Source organism: Papilio polytes, unplaced genomic scaffold (genome assembly GCF_000836215.1).
Source record: "Papilio polytes unplaced genomic scaffold, Ppol_1.0 DF821289.1, whole genome shotgun sequence".
Lineage (NCBI taxonomy): Eukaryota > Metazoa > Arthropoda > Insecta > Lepidoptera > Papilionidae > Papilio > Papilio polytes.
This window is the reverse complement of record NW_013527915.1, coordinates 3,949,770-3,971,594: the sequence shown is the minus strand read 5'-3', so window position 1 is coordinate 3,971,594 and position 21,825 is coordinate 3,949,770. Positions and strand designations below refer to the sequence as shown.

The following is a 21,825-nucleotide window of genomic DNA, read 5'->3' as shown; positions in this document are numbered from 1 at the left end:
TCTTCGGAAAAATCTTTCATATAAAGATGCAACTGACTGACTGAATTGGATCCGAGTGAGAACAAAATTAGAATAAATATAAAAAAAAAATCGAAGATATATAATTAAAATTAAAACTATCACATTTAAAGAAAAACGCGTTAAATACTTCTTTAAAATCATACTATTATAATTGCGAAAGTTTTGATGGATGTTTGGCAGAGTTTGTAGCCAAAACGGCTGAACGAACTTCTATGAAATTTGGTATAGATGTTGAGGATAGTCTGGAAGAATACATAGGCTTTTGTTTTTTATAATCCCACGCGGACGGAGTCGCGGGGGAAAGCTAGTTGCTTATAAAGTAAAATTCCGCAGTAGCAAAATGTCAGCAACTTTACAACGAAATAAGATTACAATTATGCAGTTGATCAATTGACTGGGAGGTCGTGCGGCCCGGTGCTTCTTAATTGATGTTATTCTATTATCGTGTTAACTGAGAGTCTGACTATTAAATTTCCACTTAGAGCGAAGTGTCACACATACTACAGAAGTTTACATTGGTCGTTTTCGTCTTCGTGTAGGCAATAACATAATCGAAGTATGAACAAACATATTAAAAAAAATGTTTTGTATACATTGTCGTATGCATAGTTATTATATTAGTCCAACTGGTATTTAACTAAATAGAAGATAAATAGGAATATGAAAATATAGGTTACTTCAAAAACTTCTGCCTCATCCGAAATGAACAGAAAGATTAAGTTTGTGGTTATGATTTCCTTTGCTGTTCCTGATCTGTGTTTCATAATAAAAACTAGAATTAAATTTTAAGATAAACGCGTCTTGAAGGCTAACCAAATAGTGTCCAACATACTATGTAATATAAGTAATACCACAGAGAGTAAAATAAATGAAATAAAGTGATTTATACGAGATCGCATTACACCATTGTAGTATCCCTTGTCAGGCGCGGGGGCTTAGTTGGAATTTATTGGTCTGGAGGCTGGATTCAGTTTAAAAATAATGGATTCGGACCTTGTCATTACTAATTGTGATTAAATTGAATGAAACTAGTAAAATAATCAGGAAACATTAAACTTGTGATAAATAATAATTAGTAATGCAGTATTGTTTTTGCGAATTTGGTTAACTTCTTCCAATGTAGTTTAAATAAGTATCACATTATTTTCAAGGTACTTTATCTCCTTCATATTCCTATAAAATTATAATCGTTGAATCGTTCGATGCAATATTCTTAAAGGATTAATTCTGCCCACGACGTCTGAGAAATGATTAGATAACGCGGCAGAAACGCTTGCAAACATTGCGAATAAGCCTCGGGTGAGTTGTTTACGGCGCGAAAGGGCAAGTTATTTTTACTGAGCAAAGCTACGCCACGGTAATGTATTGGACAAAAGTTAAATAGCCTACTTAAACTACGCCTCGGGGAAGACGACTTTTACATTTTTATACAGGGTAACACGAATTCATTATGTAACCCACGGGCACTTTTCCTTTGTAGAAGGACTTTTTAGGCATTGCAACATTAACTCGAAAACATTTTTCGGTGTCCGAAACCAAGTAGAACAGATGTATTTTTTTCAGGATAATTTAATCATTTTAGATCATTGTAAATATTATTAATATTTGATAGAGACGTAATTATCTACAACATTACACCATAATCGATAATTTAACTAAATAAGTTTCAATTATATTTTTTTTAAATTAATGACAAAACAATTGCAAGTCCATGAATAAGACAAGACAGAACAAATAAGTTTTCTAAGTTATTACTTATATGACAAGTTGAGCTGTCTCGGCGCAGCACAATGTGCGATCGTTAGTCATGCAAGCGGTGACCCATTTAAGATGACAATTCAAATCTAGCCCACATATACTATGCAAAGTAACGTCCCCCTTTTAACCACTCTCTACATTGCACAGTAAAATGTGGAATAATATCCTAGAAATGTGATGAGATGAAGATAAAGCTGTAATGGTTGTTAAAAGATGGCGTTTAGTGAATTTAAAATAACTAAAGCTATATCAAAATACGACGAGTATATTACATATGTTAAAGATATACAGAGATGTTTATGTAATGTGTTAAAAATACATTTATTTGGAGTACCAATTGAATTAATTGGATTAGATCTTAAGGTTTGAACGACTATCTTTTCAAGTTGTTTAAAGGTTTCTTCAACAATCAAAAACGGTTCAGTTCAAATTGTTTATTTTTAAAACTGGCTTGTTATGTTGTTATTGTTTAATATAAGTTGTTGCTTTTTATTAAATTATTTAATAAAACAAGTAACAATTTGATATGCCGAGTTTAAAAAAATAAATACATAAACATAAATCGAATTAAGCAACTCGTTCCATGTAAGCGAAACGAATTTAAATATCGTTATTCAATTTATTGAACTTTTGGAACAGCCTGCATTTAATTACGGTTTTAAAACCAGTACCGAGCATCCAACAATCTATTTTGAAACAATGCAGCGAACTCTTCGAACAGACAATGGCAGATAAAATGAGGTCGACAAAAGGAACAAAATCGACGTGATACAAACTTGTTCCATTCCCAGAATAACGAATAAAAAAGGTGTCAAACAATTTTCGTATCAATTTTCATTAAGTATTTTGATACTCTCTTTGGTTTTATGAGTATACGAGACACTCTAATGTGTCAATCTAATTCAAAGCGACAAGACACGCAGATCGTATACTTTACGATAAGTGACATACGTACTTAAGTTAGTATGTTACACTCCAAAAACTTGCTTTTAAAAGCATTGTATTACAATGTACTAACAATAACTATACAAATTCCATGATTTGTTTGTAACCAAAAATTATATTAAATAAATAATGCACATTATTATGTCACTTAAAAAAAACGCCCTTTACATTTCCAACAAATTGAAAACTTTACTAGTTACATAAAAGAAATTTAAACCATAAAATTCCCGTAACACGTAAAGAAGCCAAATAGTGGTACCATTTGGCTCATATTCTATATGGAAATTCCTACCGACTTATTTGGTTGCCAAATAGTTCGCGTTAAGAGCCGAAAGAAATGATTTTAACATTAAATGAATATTTGTAAAGTAACATTCTCAACATAGTGCAAGGTGTGTGAAAATTTGTTTTATCTTTCTTCCTTTGGGAGGAAATAAAGAAACCTTTTTTTGCGAACTTCAAAATATTTTTATACGAAGTAAAAGCAATCAGGGTTCGAAACATCAAAACATATGCGTTAATCAAAGCGTTACTTTATCCGAGAATGATTTTCATAAATAGGACTGAACCAAAAATGGCTACGAAATAAATGAAATGTGATTTATGCGCGACCCTTTTGGCACCAATGCGGCGAACATACTTTAGTCAAAATTTATTAGTCTGGAATCTGGGATACATTTGAGACTGGCTTGAGGCTTATAAAAATTTATGAGAAAAAATGTTACTACAAGAGTTTAAAGCAGTTTATAATTAAATCATTTTAAAAATTAAGTACGTATTAATTCTACAAATGCATAGAATAGAACTTCCTATTTAGAGTAGTAATTTAATTTCATATTGATTATGATATAGTTTTAATTTTTACTGTTCTATATATAATTTACTATTATACAGCATCCAGTATGAAATGCTCTCAGCTTTAGTGACTTTGTTTAGTCCATATTGGCTAAAAACTTCGGACGAAGCGAGCTGAAATGTTAGCTATAAAATAAAACAGCAATATTGTTTGCTGTTACAGTCTGTTTGTACTCTACACATAAATTTATATACAGCAGATACGCTGCCGGGGTAATTGAAAATTTATCGCGAACTTTATTGGTGTTTTTGTTTAAACCCTGATTCAGGAAAATGGACTCTGTTCACTATGCAATGAATACGAAAAAAAATGTGAAATAGAAAGCAAAGTATATAAATGAAGGACTCAGAAAAAAATTAATATTTTTGGTGAGGCCAAAGTAAAAATCAACAACATTTTCAGCCATTTGATAGATTGCAAGAGAACGGTAACACCATAATATCCGACATTTCGATATTATCTGAGAATATAGTAAAAAAAACCTTTTAAATTCCTACAGAAGCACTCTGATATAGAAAATGCTAATAAATCATTTCCGCACAGGAGTATTGAGAAAATCAGCCTTTACTCAAAGGCAATACGAGCTAGTATCGTATGAATGAATAAAGTTGTTTGCAATAAATATAAAATCAAACATTTTATATTTTATAAGGTTTCCTACCAACAAAATTAAATACACACTCGTAAACGATATGGAGCGAGCTGAGTAGGGCGAAATGTGAACTTCAAACACGATTACTGCTTTGATTTCACTCAATCCGACCTTCGCTATAAAATATAAAATATGTCGGAGTGACGAGTGGTTTGCAGAATTATTTTCAAAGGCAGATAACATACATAATAATTATCCTCCATTGTGATAATGAAATAACAATCGCGTAACATTAGAAACACCATCCTTAGTCGACCACTTAAATGAAAACTGCACAACACGATCTAACCGGATTGCAAACATTTACTGAGATTAACCAATTGACTTAATCAATAACAAAGCACATCATTCCATCATTCAATGACAACTCTCATTCCATCCGTTAAAAAGGTTTAAAAAACAAGTTGATTAAATGTAGATACATCTATTCCAATACTGTGTATAATAACAATACAAAGGGAATACAGAATATACCAAAAAACCGATCAAGCTTAGGTTGCGTACGTTAGGAATTACAATAGAATAATTTTCTTTACCTGTTAGGTAACGAATGTCCGCATTGATCATCAACAAATCAATCATTTTGATCAGCGGCTAATCAGCAATTTTGTCATTTATACAAGTAAACAATAACTTGTCTCCTACATTTGGGACCTATAGACTTTTATCAGCGAAAATTAGCTCAATGACAATTAAAATTCCTAATCTGTTAGTGTTCGTGTTCAATGCAAGCGATAATAAGTTGTTTATACGTGAGTCAGACCGATAAGAACTGAAAGGCTTCCTGTTGCAAATTCAATGTGCTATTTATAGAAACTGTAACCTCTATGTTGCATAAAGAAAACAATATACTAAATTTTTTTGTACGTATACAAATGTAAAAATGTCAACTTATGAAGATGTCTTTTCTGTCTAGATCTAAACGCGGTCGTAATTTCATAGCCTTTTTACCATTGTTGCATATTAAATGCACAAGCGCTCAGATATCTTCGTAAAATTTCTAATTTAGTCAAATTATTTGATAGTGTACTCTTATATGTTCCTTTGACTCTTTTGTTCACATAAAAATTATTTTATTAATAAAACTGACATAAAACCTATGATAATATGGTTAATAACAGGTTTGTTAATAATAAAGATATGTTAAGTTGGTAAATATAAGGTCTTTCGGTCAGAGATATTGTGTCGCAGTTTTCACGCATAGTTACACCGAGTGCGGGACCCTCGGGAGACCTTCATATCAAACTACCTACATTCATTGTTTCAATGCAGACCGGTTACGTCGTGCTCCGTCCCTTATCCTTTGACCCTGAACGCTTATGTATTTAGGTACGTTTACTTACAATTTTACTTTGCGACTAACCCTAAGGTGATCGTTACTTTTTATATTCAAGGATTTTGATTCAATATTAAAATTCGAAGATAGTAGCTTTGCAAGCATTTTGTTCTCACGGGTGAATATTTTTTTACTTTGTAATATAAATTATCCTAATTCAATGGTAAACAATTATTCTGTACAATAAATAAACATTTTATGAACATCTGTTTCCAAGAAAAAAATAATTAGATACTCCAATAACGTTCATATAAAATACTTGGAACATCAAAATACAATAAGAGCAGATTCCAAATATAGCACCCAACGCGAAGAAAGAAAACGAAACGCCCGTACCATGTTTTTTCAATAATACGGGCGGATCTCGCGCCATTTTCACTCCGAATACGATGTTCACAGAGTTGTTTTGTCAATCGTAAAAATAAAAACGTATACCAGCTTTATAATCATTTTATCTAATTATATTACACTCTAATAATGATAACGTGTTTTATTGTTTTTATTCATTTGCAAAATAAATGGCAAGTTTAAGGTTATATTCTCTAGTTTCTGCGTAAGTCATTTACATGAAAGATATAATAACATATGCCGCTTATACATATTAAGTTAAATCTTAAAATATAAAATATCTGCAAAAAACGGTATATTTGTTTATTACCTTGATATAATCAAAGATCTTTGCATATCCGTACTATATATCAATATCTAAACCTTATTACAAAACGTATAAAAGAAAGACAATAAAAAAAAGAAACTAAAATGTCCATTTTCAAACCATAGCAATCGTAGATATTTAAAGCTCAGTGTAGTAAGCCGGGGGTTGTCAATTGAAAGGCGGCTAGACTGGCGCACGCCGCCTCCGCGTCTGGCAAATCCGCCCTTCAATTAACACGGCGATCCAATGAACCTGCCCACGCCTTGAACCTACGCTATCGGATGACGACAACATAACGACACTACATATTTTTAGCTACCAACTGAGTGGGATGTCTCCGACAATTAAGGGAAAGTTTATTATCGATACGAGAAACGTCTCGTCGTCAGTAACGACTGATTTAGGCAAAATTGTGAGTATTACAAAAGTACGTTATCGACATCGATATCGATAATTTAAATGAATACGAGACTTCAAAACGTCGATCGAAGTCAAACTAAGTACAAGTTTTGTCTATGAAACATTACTTACGTATTGCTCGAAAGCTATTTGTATACCTAAGCTATTTGTTTAGTTTTAGCAAAATTGAGACATGAAAGAGAATAGAAAGCAGTGGAATACAGGATAAAGAGAGAAAGGTCGATTTTATAGACTCACTTTCATCTGATTGCGGTGCTGAGAGGATGGCACTGTGCTTCTTCTTCACCTCTTCGACGTTCGCCTGTATCTTGTCTATCATTTCCCGTATCTCTTCCACCTGGCAACAAAAAGAAAACAATTAAGGCATACAATAAACGTAATCAACAGTCAACTCTACTGTCATATCTCTAATATGACTCGTGCGCAGATGCTTTGGCGACGGCCTTATGACGTCACGCATTGAAATACGGCACTGATAAAAGGAGCGCGGTTTTTGTTAATGAAAGGGGAGTCATCGGTAAAGCTGTTGGGCATTGCTATTATGCGTATTTAATACAGAATTCTTACTAATAAAAACATTATCAGTTTATATAAAAAAATTACAGAGACTGAACACTCATTAACTTCAATCGTATCATAATTCACGGTCCATTTCTATATTCACAGTCGTTAAACAGAACTTTCAGAAACATCGATAAGTAGAATAAGTTCCAATAGGAAAACTTCTGATCGGAAATTGAAATTGACCATTACGGAGCTATAAAAGAGCCCGTGCGAGATCCTGTCTATGATATTAGACTGGTGTTTGTGGGCGACAGAAATGGAGTGCATTTACTTCGCCCACGTATTGCCATTTCAAATACTGTGGAATACTAAAGGTCAGGCATAAATAGATCTACCTCCTATTATATTAATTTATCATAGTTCAAGCATATTCCAAGCATACAAAATAATAAACACCTCTAATTAAATAGGTATCATGTTTCCACCGAAATCAACTGAAGACTAAAACTGAACTGAATTGTCTTTAACTCTTCACGTCTAAAAATAATGATTTTTCTCCTTATCCTACTGCCGTAGGGTCGGTGCAACAGGTTTTTGTCCTCCACATAACTCTATCATACGTCATTTCAGTCATCACTCCCTTTTTGATCCTGTCACCTTTTACAATCAAGTCTTTAACTCTCCTGCTTTTTGAAAATATAAAATTACATGTTTTTGAAAATAAACTTTATGTTTGTTTCATAAATGTTCGTTAAGGTTTCAGTAATAAATCTTTGTAATTCAATACTTTTCACTTTCAAGTAATTTTCGAGTATTGGCTTGTTAATGCCAATCAATCAAAAGAACAAAGTTATTTGTATTTGAGCCAAATGAAAAGTTATCAGTATTTACAAAATATTTTACTGGAATAAAAAAAAAACATTGTGGTGTTTGAGAATATTAATAAATCAAAATCAAACGTTTATGTTAAAATTATGAACTTTTAATACATCTGTTCAGATATTATGTTCTAATATTTTACTTCATACTTCAAACCCTTTAAAAAAACTACAATTGATTGCAAAAAAATCAAATGAATCGATGAAATAAGGTTGTTTCGAAAGAAAATAACTTTGTATAAACTAGAGTTATTAAATTTGCTACAATATCTGGATGTTATTCAGTAATTCCAATCGATGTTTGATGGTTCTGGCTCCAAGCCAACTGGAGCGCTGTCGTCGGCTGTTCATTATATTATCAATATTTTTTTTGCACTTATTGGCAACCTCCTTATCCTACATTGTTAGGCACACAATGCCGGTTTATGTAGTTCAACTTATAACTTGTAACTAGTAATTTACTCAGGATTTATGGATCTTGTCGATTTTTTTTTAACTTTTCACTAATTGCCATCAATAATTTTAACTATGACGTTACAATCAGTGCAATTTTAATATAATCATATCAGATTAATAATAAATTATTTTCATCCCCAAAAATAAACGAATAAACAACTTCGGGAAAATATTTATTTTCGTACCTCGAATAAAAATATCAAAATTTACTTTATCGGCATCGTAAATGAAATTTCCGACTGGGCTTTAATTTAATTGGCTTTCGGAAGTCGGGGTCGAGTTGATTCCTTTTCTTTGTAGTCACAGCCGTATTTCAAATTTGCCACAGGAAGAATTGGCAAATTCCCAACCTCGTAACCAACGCCCCGACTGCAGTTCAACTTTACGTACACTTGCAAACTACAAGTTATTTGCACTTAGCACTTCTCAGTTCCTCCGCAAGTGTGAAAACCAAAACTTGCCAGGCAAAATGTCTACGATGTTTATAACTTTCAATATGTACCAACTCAAGATAGTCAATACAACTGTGCATTTTCAGTATTCGCAAGACGTTCGAAATTGTACATTTTGTTATTTCTATGTTATGGAATATAGTTAGTAAGTATACTAGCTAGCTTAACCTTTCAGAAACAATAAGGAGGAATGAACGAAAAAATAAATCAGATAGAAGTAAAAATCGAAGATTCTCCTAATATCACGCTTCTTGCAATGAGCACGTCAATCAACAGATACGTGACAACTGCTAGATAATGACTAATGATCACAACTAATCTGCGACTATTAAGCTGCTAACGAGACCATAATCCATCATATAGCTTGCTCGCATGCATGATTTGGGAATTGCTTTTCTAATAATCTTCGATGTGAATCTCACAAGCTGTTAAATGCCTAAACTATGCTATATTTATAAAGCTATTAAATCAAATGAAAAGGAAATATAAGATTGTAAAAATCAGAATACCAAAAGGAACAATTCATTATACTGATAAGGTACAAACTATTCAATGTGGGACTAGAAAGGGTTAAGATAGCAACAGAGGGCAGGGCCAATATTTCGCTTGTTTCGTATAATCGGACAAGTTCAGGGGCGCGGGTCAATGCGGGGCCGGCAGAGGGCGGGAGCGCGCTGACTCACCAATTAATCTGATTGCCGTGATAAGGCCATATCGCGCTCGAGCCACTGATAACGAGTTATAACAAACTCTTCTGAAGCTTATATCTGTGTTATACACATAACTTCGTATCATACTGTGACACTTCGAATATCGTCGTCATTATTGATTACATAGAGGTCCAAAGTTGATGCCCTATAAACCGCCGAATGAACAAAATGTCTAAAAACCAAAGTATAAAAATTGTTTATAGAAAGAATCGCGACCAAATACAAACACAGAGTAGACAGTCTTCGTATTCGTATATCACTGGAGTTCACTGATTGAGGGTAGAAGATCGACCTTTAAGGCGACCGACATGGGCCCAATATTAGTTAGGACAAAATGAAGATCTTATGACATCATAAATAAGAGAATGATTGCCTACATGGTGTTTAATAAAAAGCCGTGTCTGAGAGCTGAGCTAAATAGGGCACATATTAAGGCTGGAGCGACGGGGTTCCGACGCTAGGCTGACGCGCCGCCCGTCGTGTTCCTATGCCAGCGCTCTCTACGCAACATTTGTTATCTTTAAAACGATTTTACGTTGTACTACGTGAATTATTCATAAAACTGTATAATAAACGACGCATGTACTCATATAGATTCGTCCACTTCTTTACCACTTTTCAGTACTGAAGCGCTCAAGATTACGACTTAGAACTTGAATTTATACAAAAATATTTTGTTAACAGTAAAAAGTAATTTAAACATCTAGATACATTTTGTTTCAGAATTTCACACAATTATCCACATTACCACGTAGTCTGGGATTAAAATGTAAAACGCATGACGTAATCCGACACTCTGCTTGTTTCACTTAAATGCAGCTTAAACGTGAGCAGAGTTGAGTAAATGAGTACAGATAGAAAAAAATAAAGCGAATCGCCGTAATTTAATGAATGAACCAACTTTATTTGAGTTGTGGAAGAAATTTCCGTCGAGCAAAAACAAAATTGAATAAGTTGAAAACAGTACTTCCAGTAATTCAATTTGCTTAATTATATCAACTTAAAATATTAAAGTTGGCTCTTATTTAGGTTTTTTGTTGTTTAAATTACTATCAACGTGCCAAATTTCATAGTTTAAGTTAGTTTATCTATACTCTATACTAATATTATATAGAGGAAAGATTTGTATTTTTGTATGTATTAAAATAACTCAAAAACTACTGGGCCGATTTTGAAAACTCTTTCACCATTAGAAAGGTATATGTGAGTAACATGGCTATGATTTATTATTACTAATGTTGAGGAACTATTAATAAGCAGCACATTTCTGGACTCCGGCGTTAAAAATCGCTGTATTTTAACTTTTACTTTAAGAACATGAACACTATAATCGAAAAACTATAAAATCTGCAACTAAAAGTGAAAATCGGCCAGAAAGAAAAATATGAAAGATTTAAATATCTGTAAATAACTCTCAACGATCTGTTAATTAACCTATTTAGACTGCGAATTACATTAATAAATCACATAAAGTGGCAATCCCTTTTTAATTATAACCTAATTTAGGGAGTTACTGTAACGACGCCCGTTATCCTCCGAGACGATATCCATTTTGTCAAATTGCGAAACATTAAAGCCAGTTATACTACTGGCTACTACATTGACAAAAAAAAAGAATAAATAATAAAAGAAGTGTTATTTTTCTTGGTACTTGAGGTTGGCGACCATTATGGCAACTTGAACTTTAGTCACTAAAGAATCATCACTTGTCATATAAATGTAATAGAGTAAAGAACTAACCTAAAAATTGCGTAAGCTAAATGCAAACTAAGTCTGTTCTATCAATGGTGTCACGATCTACTGACATATTCATATCATTCAAATAAGTAATAGTAAAATGAATAAAGAACGAAGCTGGAATATTAATATCTCCCGCTCGTATTGCTAGGGATTAAATTAAAAAACCGTATGACGTCATCAAGCGGAGCACAGCGCCCATTCATGTTATTTCACTACAATGCTCAGTGGGACGCGACATGAGATATATTGCATAAAACATATTATATTGAGAACATAACAAGGGCATTCTGTATACGACTAGAAGATCATAAAGTTAACACCATGGTTCATGTGTATTGTTTATTAGTTAACATTTGCAACAATCTTTCATTTTTAAAACTTCATATATTTGTAGATCCTAGAAAATATTGGTCGAACAAAAAAATATCGACGCATTCTAAAAATTGCAATACAATTTCCCGGTCTTACTATACTTGCTTGGTTTGTATGTCAGCAGGTACTATTTATGTCAATGTAATTAAAAGACTGTTCTATAGTTAAGCGACTAAAATACATCTGAGTGATTGGCAGGTCATTAGGAAGACGAATTGTAATACTTAGCTAGGGATTAGCCTTGTTAATATTAATTGTCCAATAATAATTTATGAGGTTCATCATTAGCACAAACGAGGTATTAATAGACACTGTAGTGCTCATAATTTCTAAACAACTTATTAATTCTACAGCTAAAAAAAGGAAGACAAATTTGAAAATAAAATTGCATTTAAGTATATACGAAAGTTGTGACGTAAAAAGAAGTTTATATGGTTTTAATACCAATAGTGTCTTTATATGATTTAGAATATTAATATTATTGGTACATTAATCTATAGCACGATTAATTATCCAAAAAAAGTATGACTCGATGATTTATGAAAGTAACCTAACAGGACAAAAGGGAAACAAAAAATATATGAAAACAATTTATTCCGCTCAGCGGCTGCAGATGACGTTGATAAGCTCGTTACAGGACTTAGCTTTTATCTTTGCTTTAATTTAAATAAACTTTACAAGGAAATGAGAAAACCGTCAAGCGGACCGATGCTCAGATCGTTAGCTTGTGGTAGCGATAAATACATCAGACGTCGTTTTAATCCAAATGACATTTTGTTACTTGTTAAATTTTCTACTTAAAATGTATTTCAACAACACATTTAGTTTAGACACAGACTGAGTAACAATTAGTATTACAAAGGAACATTTTAAAGATATTTCGAAGCATAGAAAAAAAAGGTTCAAGTTACGGATATTCAACTCCATTAAATGTTTAATTAATATAATAAGAAAATTAGAGACTAGACTTTTTTCTTAATCGCTTGGCTATCGATTCGACTGGAAAATTGATATCTTTCTCAGATCTCCAAGTTTAATGGGAATCCATTAACATACCTATCATTTACGCACACACTTGGTCTGTAGTTAGCAATGTTTTGCAATGAAGGTGCTCCTTGCTAATTTTACGTCATGTAACAACATGGTATTCAATATTATAACAAGAACAAATTTGATTTTAGCCAGCTTATAAGTGCAGTTAGAACGGGTAAATATTCATGAGAAGAATTGAAAAGCACACTTGATTTTCTCTTGCAGTTAAATTTATCGGCAGAACGAAATTTCAAACTCATACTCTCATATGAGAACCCGAACACGCATGTTATCAAATTAACAGTTAATTTTATTTTCAACTGCCTTGTTTTCTAGCCAGTTTATTCAAACAAGAGGTCTGCAAACGCGGTCAAACTAAACAAACTGCCGGTCTGTTCCCGGTGCGGCAAATGAACTCGCCAGCACACAATGGAAACGCGCCCTGTGCTTAGTGCGGGCTAACATGCATTGTTGATTTTACTCCTTTAATGCTATGCACAAAGCTTGGCTTAGTAATCAAAACTTAGACCATCGAATTCGCTAGTGCGAAAGTGGAGTTACGAAACTACATAGGTATAATATATTGTCGATCGTGTATTTGTTGGGTAGGTTAGAAGATAATTTATAAAATAGACTCATCTACGTCTTTTTTATTCTAATTCTAATCACAATATGAGTTATAAAAGCATATCCCTCTGTAGCTGTAGGGTTTTATACTGACAATAGGCCAGTGTCTTTGTTACTTGATCCGCGGGGTAGCGAACAAATGAGTGTCCTGATGGCTCGTGCTCTAATCCCACTATACCCGGACGAACGATAAAGGTTGATCCGGGTTCCACGGCCGGATTAATGTGACCGTCTCGCGTTTGCGGTATTTGCATACATGAACAATGGCAAAGAGAGAATCGATTGTTTGAAATATTCCTTATCAGTATTGTAGTTAACACGTGACATGCCACTACGATTTGAAAAAGTTAAAAGCGATTCGCCATAAGAGTAGGCGATTATTATTATTTATTGAAAATATTACATAAAAACAAATTAAAAATATGGACAAATATAGCCCCGCAAAAACCATATAATTGATTTGTCCGCGGCTGCGGATACTGAACGTATTAATAGAAAACCTAGGTATCCACTTGATGCTTAATTTTAAAAAGATAGAGATAAAGAGAGCCTATTAATTATATCGATAACTCAATAATTTATGTCTCATTTACATCTAGACCTAGTTTGCAGCTTCGTTCCCACCGGAATGCAAAGTGACCTAGAAAAACTCGAACGTGTCACGTTCAAGGCAACTAGACCGGATTAAAATAACCGCTAAAACCTAGATAACTACTTGAAGCTACCTTGAGGTAAGTATCGTAATAAGTTATAAGATAAGCCTGCTTCGAGCTTTTAATCCCGAGGTCGTAGAAAAGGCGAAGCCATTCTCTGTTCATTGTGATAGACTTAACACGATCAGTGCTTAAAGTGTTCACTTGTTTGTGTAAGTGAATAAGATAGGATAGTTCTCTTTTTATTCAGTATCTTTTATTGGTAATGTAAATGACTCACCTCACTGAAGAATTCGTCCATGAAGCCGCCTTCAACGGCGACGTTGACGTCGTCGGGCCCGACGTCATCGTCGTCGCTTTGCGCCTGCAAACAAAAACTAATTTATTTCACAGAACTAATCGTAGAAGCACAAAGCTGATCGTAGATAGCATTTTTTAACCTTTTACAATCACATATAGAATGTTCTCATTGTGATGGCGAAAAAGTAGGTCGTTTTACAGCAAATCGAAAAACTTTTTTCATTAATTAATCCTTTGGACATTAAAACTTCAGCCTAAATTAAATTTAAAAGATTATTTTTATAAAAGTTTTGAAGGTAAAATAAAGATTTATAGTTCTACATAGACTCCACAGATATCACTGTCTATTTTACTTTTAACAATCGTTGCATTTTTAGTGGTACAAAAACTAGGTCTAGTGTATAAACTCTCGTTTGCAAATAAAAAAATTGCAGCTAAAACGACGCTGATGTCGGGAGATTGGGTCAAGGCGCGGCCGCGTGACGGTGCAATTATTGTACTTTGTGAACCTACAATTTAAAAATTCTAATTTACAAGCACCCTTATAATTGGATGGGATAAATATGAAAAGGCCTCGCTCGAGCTGCCCTCGAAAACGAATGTTTTTGCATATTTCAGGTAAGGGTTTTTTATGAAAGGAAGTTCTATAAAATTGTGTGTTCAAAGTTCCTCGAATATTTTGACCACTTAGATTCAGCAAACATATACCTAACCTGAACATTACAGTTTTAGATTCCATTCAATAGTTCGTTTTTTTAGAAAAGTATGAAAACTGAGTTGATTTTGTCGGTCCATTTATTTTCCACCTGCCAGTAAGTATTTGAGCTTTTTACCTCTATTTTATTAACTGCTACAAAATGTATGACTTTAGATACAAAAACGTAATGTAATATGTATTTTTAGCTTTGTGTTGACTATGGAAATACATCGTGAATTTTTAAACATACTTCCACACTCTTTGTTTACCGCCTGCTACGACACAAGACGCGTATTCGTAAATTAATCAGTACAAGTAGAATTTAGTTGAAAACAACAAAGATGACATCACTTTAATAAATGAATAGCTGTTGCAGGAGACTTCGTTCGTGTGAAACTAAAAAACCTGTGTTACTCACTGAAAATATAGTTTTTTAATGGTGAAAGATTTTTTGAAATCGGATCTGTAGTTTTTGAGTTATTTCAATATATACAAAAATCAAAAAAATACAACTTTCCTCTTTATAATATTAGTACAGATAATGTGAGTCAACATATCCGCAAGAAGTACCTAATATTACTTTTAATTAGAAACTAGCTTTTACCCTCGACTCCGTCTGCGTGGAATTAAAAAAAAACAAAAGTGAGTAGCCTATGTGTTCTTCCAGACTATCCTCTACATCTGTACTAAATTTCACCGAATTCCGTTCAGCAGATTAGGCTACAAACTCTAACAAACATCCATCCATCCATCCAAACATTCGTATTTATAATATTAGTTAGATTAGGGAGCTAAAATAAAACTGCACATTTAGTTTTCTCTTACAAAATTTAATAAACAATGAAATTGATAATATTCTTTCAGGATGATTAATTAAATGTATAAATAATTAAAAAAAACGTTAAACAGGTTCCTCTTTAACTAGATAATAATGAAATGAAAAGAATATAAAAATAACAAAGGCTTTATAGAAACAAAGCAGGAACTTTCCCCGCAACCCTATAAAAATCCAATTAATCCGAGCAAATACAAAACAAACAACGACCTAATGAATTATTTCACATGTGCGAGGCGCGGAGAGTAATCGTTACCCTATATATTACGGATAACTAGAATTTCAAAACATACCAACATTGTATATGAAAGTTGATAAACTATTTTTGTATGGAAAAAATGTTAACATGTTGATGTCGGGAATTTATAAATTAGCCGTAGGTAAAGCTGTTTTTTACGAGCGATTGTACGTATGACCAGTGTAATGTAACCTCCTTTCTTGTACTCGTATACAACTGATTGGTATAATTGAGATGGCATTCGTAACATATTTTAACTCTATACTACATTCAGTTTTTTTTACGAACTGTTGCTGGTCTCCTAAAAGTGTATCCAAACGAGTTCACATACTTAACGGGAATGAGCACCTTGTTACATTAATAAAAAAATATTAGGTTATTTTCGTAGTTGGTAGCGAGAGGGGAACGCGCACGTAGGGCAAAATAGAATCCACTTAGTTGAGGCGAGGTGGGCATTATTCAATTTACGGAGGCAGGGGGCGTCCACAAAGGTCCGCCACGGGCCACAGGCCGGATATACGTTATGCCGGCGGCTAGGTCGTGAAATCGAAAGCCGACAACGCTTCGACATTACGGTGTTCCGGTGTGACGAAACACTTTTCATTGATTACAATTCTACACACTTTTCCTTTCTTCACGGGGTATCAATAGTTTCACAAAGATTTAATGTGGCTTAAAGTCATTTTAATTAAAAAAAACATATTCCGATAGACATAATCCCAAGTTTATTATTTCGCTGTCTTTTCTTACTGACTCGTCCTTTAAAGCGGTTCTAACCAATAATCAAACAGTTCACAATTATTTAGTTTAAATTAATGACTTATTTATAAACCTAACAAGAAATATAAAAACTAAGATATCATTCATTATTGTAAAAAGTTTGTAGTGTAAAAATGGCAAGCGATTTTTTAAGAGACGCTTTGTATTTGACAATGAAAAAAGGAAAAAATGCTCTATGGTTCGAGGCCTCTTCCGCTTCGGTGTTGTATTGCTGTCGGCAATCGCTAACATGAATAAATTATCTCTGTTTTGTAAGGCAATTTTTCTTTACAGCTTGGCGCTTTGCAAGCAATATTTTACTTGAGTTCCGTTTTCAAAGAGAGGTAATGAAAAATAATAAGCTCTCGCGACCTTTAACCATTTTTCATGCAGATAATTTAGACATTGCAAAAACTTTTTTTTAATATATTCTGAAGACAAAAAGTACAATTCAATTGAAATCAAAGGTAAGCCGACAGGCATTATCTAATTACAACAATAAGCCTGTGAAGTTGAGTACAGGCGCGCACAAAGGTGCATAAATTATCAGCGACGCTGCCACTCATTACGCATATGCAGGTGCAATGCGGCAGGTGGGGGGGAGGGAGGTTACTGGGGGGGAGTGTTATTGTCGCCGCGCAATCCGATCTGGGTCATGGCGACGAGCATTTCGCCTTAATAACATGCTATTATCAATCTCAATTACCACAAACATTGTATACTCATTACATCGACTTCCTGCATACTTATCGGGTCTATCGATTTTTTAAATACCATTCTTCTACATGCCATGAATGCATGTGCACAATCATAGATTTTATGATAAGTTTGGAATTGACTCGAAAGTTCAGCTAACATAGAAATGTATCGTTGAGTTAAACTAAATTGGCAGATCACGGTTTAATTCGCGCTTCCTTAAAATAAACCTAATCCTTGCAGCTGGCAGATCTAAAAAAACAAATCATAAGATACACATTAACTGCAAGCCGGTTGGCTAATAGTAAGCATACATTGCATTTATCAACGAAAATTTTATATCAAAATCACTTTTTAATAGTAGTAATAGAAAACTCAGTAATAGTAAAATATTACAAACTACTTTATTAATAAAGAAGACACTCCAAAAAACGCCGATAATCCAACACCAGCCTTATAACAGCAAAGCTGACCACTTACAAGGATGTTACTAGGACGTCTTATATCTAGGAACATAAGAAACATTAAAAGTTTGACAGCCGAGTACTGGACTAACTCCTGATAACACGAAACACGTAATGGACGAGAAGAAAGATTCCAGACAACAGATAACAATGTTAAGCGAAAAAACTTTGTTATCTACAACGTCAAACTATTCTATATACACTTGTACACAAAATGTGCGAACTGTATACAACGATATATACATTGTTTTATGAATAAATTCATCTTAGAAACTACATGATACAGTCCAAGAAATAAAACTGTTAAAGCAGAAATTAATGTATTGACTTATTTTATAATCTGTAAAGCCATGACCAAAGTTTTAAACTTAAAAATCTATTACTTTAGCATTGATATAAGCAAACAAACCACTACGTTATTTAACTATACTCAAAGGGAATTAGAAAATGGGCAGAGGTAAATATACGATCGTTTGAAGCGTATCGTCCGCAATAAAACGGTTTTAATTGCAACAAGATCTAATAAAACGTAAATAACTAAACCGGCAACTGAGTTTATCGAGTTTGCGAGGTAATATCTATAAAATTAAGTGGCCATTAGCGCAGTGACTGGTTCGTTGAACAAGCTGCACTCTAAATATAGGGCATATTATAATAGGCACGCGACCTCACGGCCAGCGATCTGCATATCAATACACGTGGTCTCCGCACTGGGAATCTCTTGCGAGATATCATACAAAGGCATTCTAAAGAAAAACATTACGATATATTAGTAATGAACGAATAATACGCAGTAAACTTTCATCTATTAAATCATACCAAGAAAATATTAGGAAATATAAAGATTTTCCCTTTGCTAAAGTATAAACTTTCCCAACAACTTGGAACAAGAATTATTGCACAAGGCAATTTCAACATTAACTTCTAAAGACGCTGTGGAATTACTTAGTAGGGAAAATAGTATTCGGTGAAAATATTTGAGTTGATAAAATCTTTGCAAATTCGTGTTTTCATTAGACCTTTAATTTGTCATGGAGTTCACTTGAAGATGTTTCATATATCATATATCTTATCGACCGCTTATATATTTTTTTTTTGCATATGGGGGCAAACGAGCAAGACTCCATCTGAATCCGAAAATGGCGAAGCGAACGCTGCCCATAGATATCCGCAATTGAAGATGCGTTTCCTACCCTTAATCGACGGAAGAGGAGACGCACATAAACAGGGTAATAATCCTGTTTATGTGGGAAAAATAGGGGAATTCCCCTTCCTATGCGTATCCGTTCCCATCAGGGACAGTGACAGTGGAGTTTCCTCTTAAGAAAAAGGTAGAAAGGAAAAGGGACTAAAACTAGGCCTCTGGCACCACACTCATCAGACGAAAAGCGGAATTGCTCCATATTATCCAAATATTGACAAACTGTTGCTGTTGCGTCCCAAATACTAAGAAAAATTTATTATCAGTACACATAGCGCTCGTTACCTTCATTACCTACAAGGTCATAAACAAAGGTGTTTAAGCCAGTATTTAATTTAAAAAGTAGTACACTTTATTTCAACCCTATTTCCATTTTTAATAAGGTCTGAAATAGCACCGTGTTAGGCCTAGAACGCAGACAATGAGCAATTAAGAGCGTAATTTCTAAGGTCACGGTCGTACTAGTTGTAGACTAGAAATGACGTCTATGCTAGTTATTTAGAACACTTTAGTCAGGTTAAATTTATAGAGACTATAAACGTCATCATAATTTTGTAATAACAAGTATATATAAGTCTACTCCATAGTTTGAACTGGTATCAAATATTTATTATCTATTTCTGATTTCACTGCATTATGTTGTTCGCACGTTTGTGATATAAATGTGATCCGCGTGAAATATTTAATTAGTCGCACGGTGTGAGCGGACGGGGGACGTCGGATCATACGCGAACCGGATTCAGCCGTTAAGCTTGCGCAGCACACCAATTACGGCCAACGAGACCGCCTGTGATTTCCTAGTGATGCTACATGCATATCTGAATCGATTGATTTAAAACATCTATCATTAGCAACAGTTAAAAATAGTATATGGAAGTGTTTGATTATGTTTCCATGTGAACGTGGGTATTCTGTAAAAACCAAATCCGTCCCTTACAAATAAGCTTCTTGATTTTAAATTTTGCTTCGAAGCTTTACGATAGTGTTATTTCACAACTATAGAATAACAGTTAATACACTTATCGTAAAAATAAATTTATAACGTACCTTGCAGTATAGCAGTACCGTAATCTGTAAAAGGTCTGGAACGTTAGCAAAGACCGCGGCCTTCACCTTTGCACAACCCTTTCTTTGCCGAGGACTCGAGGGACACTACTATACATAAATAGAGCACTTTTCAACTTCACGAAAAGCTAGATAACATTTTCATATAAATTATTTAAGCGAGGCTAATTCTCGAGAACAAAGCAGAAACGTGGCTGAGGAAATGGGAGAGTTAATATTTGATGCGGATAGTTATACTGGATAGATTCGATTCGGCTCACAACGTGCTACGGTTAGAGAGAGGATGATACAGAGTAATAAAACTATGTATTCTATTGCTTATTATTGTCATTACTGCCTTAATCTGAAGTGATAGTATTGATTTCAATAAATCTGCACTTTCACTTTTAATTACTCTCGCCAAAATCAAACAAAGATATCATGAATGAATGAATCAATCATGACTAACGAATAAAGAAATAATTGCGTCTATCGGATTTTCCGATAGCGAGTAGGACAATAGCAAAGATCTACTTGATGCTGAAAGTACTGTCATTAAGGGGATTACCCAGAGATCTGGGTCAGGAAGGTCGAGCTAGGTGGGGAAGATGGGGAGAGGTAAATCTCGACGGCACATAATTACGGCGCGGACGCGTGCCCGCCATCGAGACCACTCGACGACGTTTCGACACGCCCTATTTGTGGACTCTCGAAAATTCTTTCCACTAGTACAATTAATTACGTGATCACAAAAACAACAGCCAAAGGTACTCGAGATTGCTTGCTCGAGTTTCTTTTTAGGCAATAAAGTTATTTTATATACACTTTTTACATAAAACTTTAGGAATGAATATATAGAAACAAACATTTTCATTGCCCAAAATTTCGTAAGTTTATTTCAATCTCATATCAACTTTTTCTTACGTATATTACAATCATAGTTTTTAAATATGTAAAAATTAAATGTATAAACTATAAGAAAATACTTTCATATTTCTAGAGTACTTTTAAATTAATTAAGCTCGCGTCTTTGTGCACAAAGGCAGGACTTATTAACGATTAAAATTTCACGAAAGCCCGGACTTGTGCAAAATGAAACAGATAACTTAGATCTTTCGAGTTCGAGGCTTTTGAGGCGAGGTTCGGGCAGTAATCCGAGATGAGATTTAAGAATTAACTTTAAATAAACAATCCCGGCGGAGAAAACGAGTAAGAGGTTGGCATTTAGCCACGAAACTCGGAATAGTTTAGACGAAGAACGTTTCTAGACGATAACATTGTTATACTGTACACTATCGTTTAATTCTAACTACATGAAAAGCTTTACACATATAAAAATAATCTACATAAATAAAATAAATTTACTTCAAAATCTCTGTAAATCTTTCAATACCTGCATACCCGCAGTCCGATGGCCGGTTCAATACACAACAGTACAAAGTAACAATACACTCGGCAACAATGTGGGCTACAGTATTCATTTCACCAAACGCTATTCTACGTTGGAGTCAATTACGCGAGAAG

At 33.9% G+C, this 21,825-nt stretch overlaps 1 protein-coding gene across 5 annotated transcripts in view; it reads right to left on the bottom strand.

Moving 5' to 3' along the window:
• The window catches only part of LOC106109297 (syntaxin-1A), a 48,579-nt gene that overhangs the window by 15,008 nt on the left and 11,746 nt on the right, over positions 1-21,825 (bottom strand). For all 5 annotated transcript variants that reach the window (XM_013290741.1, XM_013290742.1, XM_013290745.1 and 2 more), the window contains exons 2-3: positions 14,348-14,431; positions 6,881-6,980 (exon numbers count right to left, since the gene is read on the bottom strand). In XM_013290741.1, the coding sequence (XP_013146195.1) occupies positions 6,881-6,980; positions 14,348-14,431 (184 nt within the window). The remainder of the gene's footprint in view (positions 1-6,880; positions 6,981-14,347; positions 14,432-21,825) is intronic.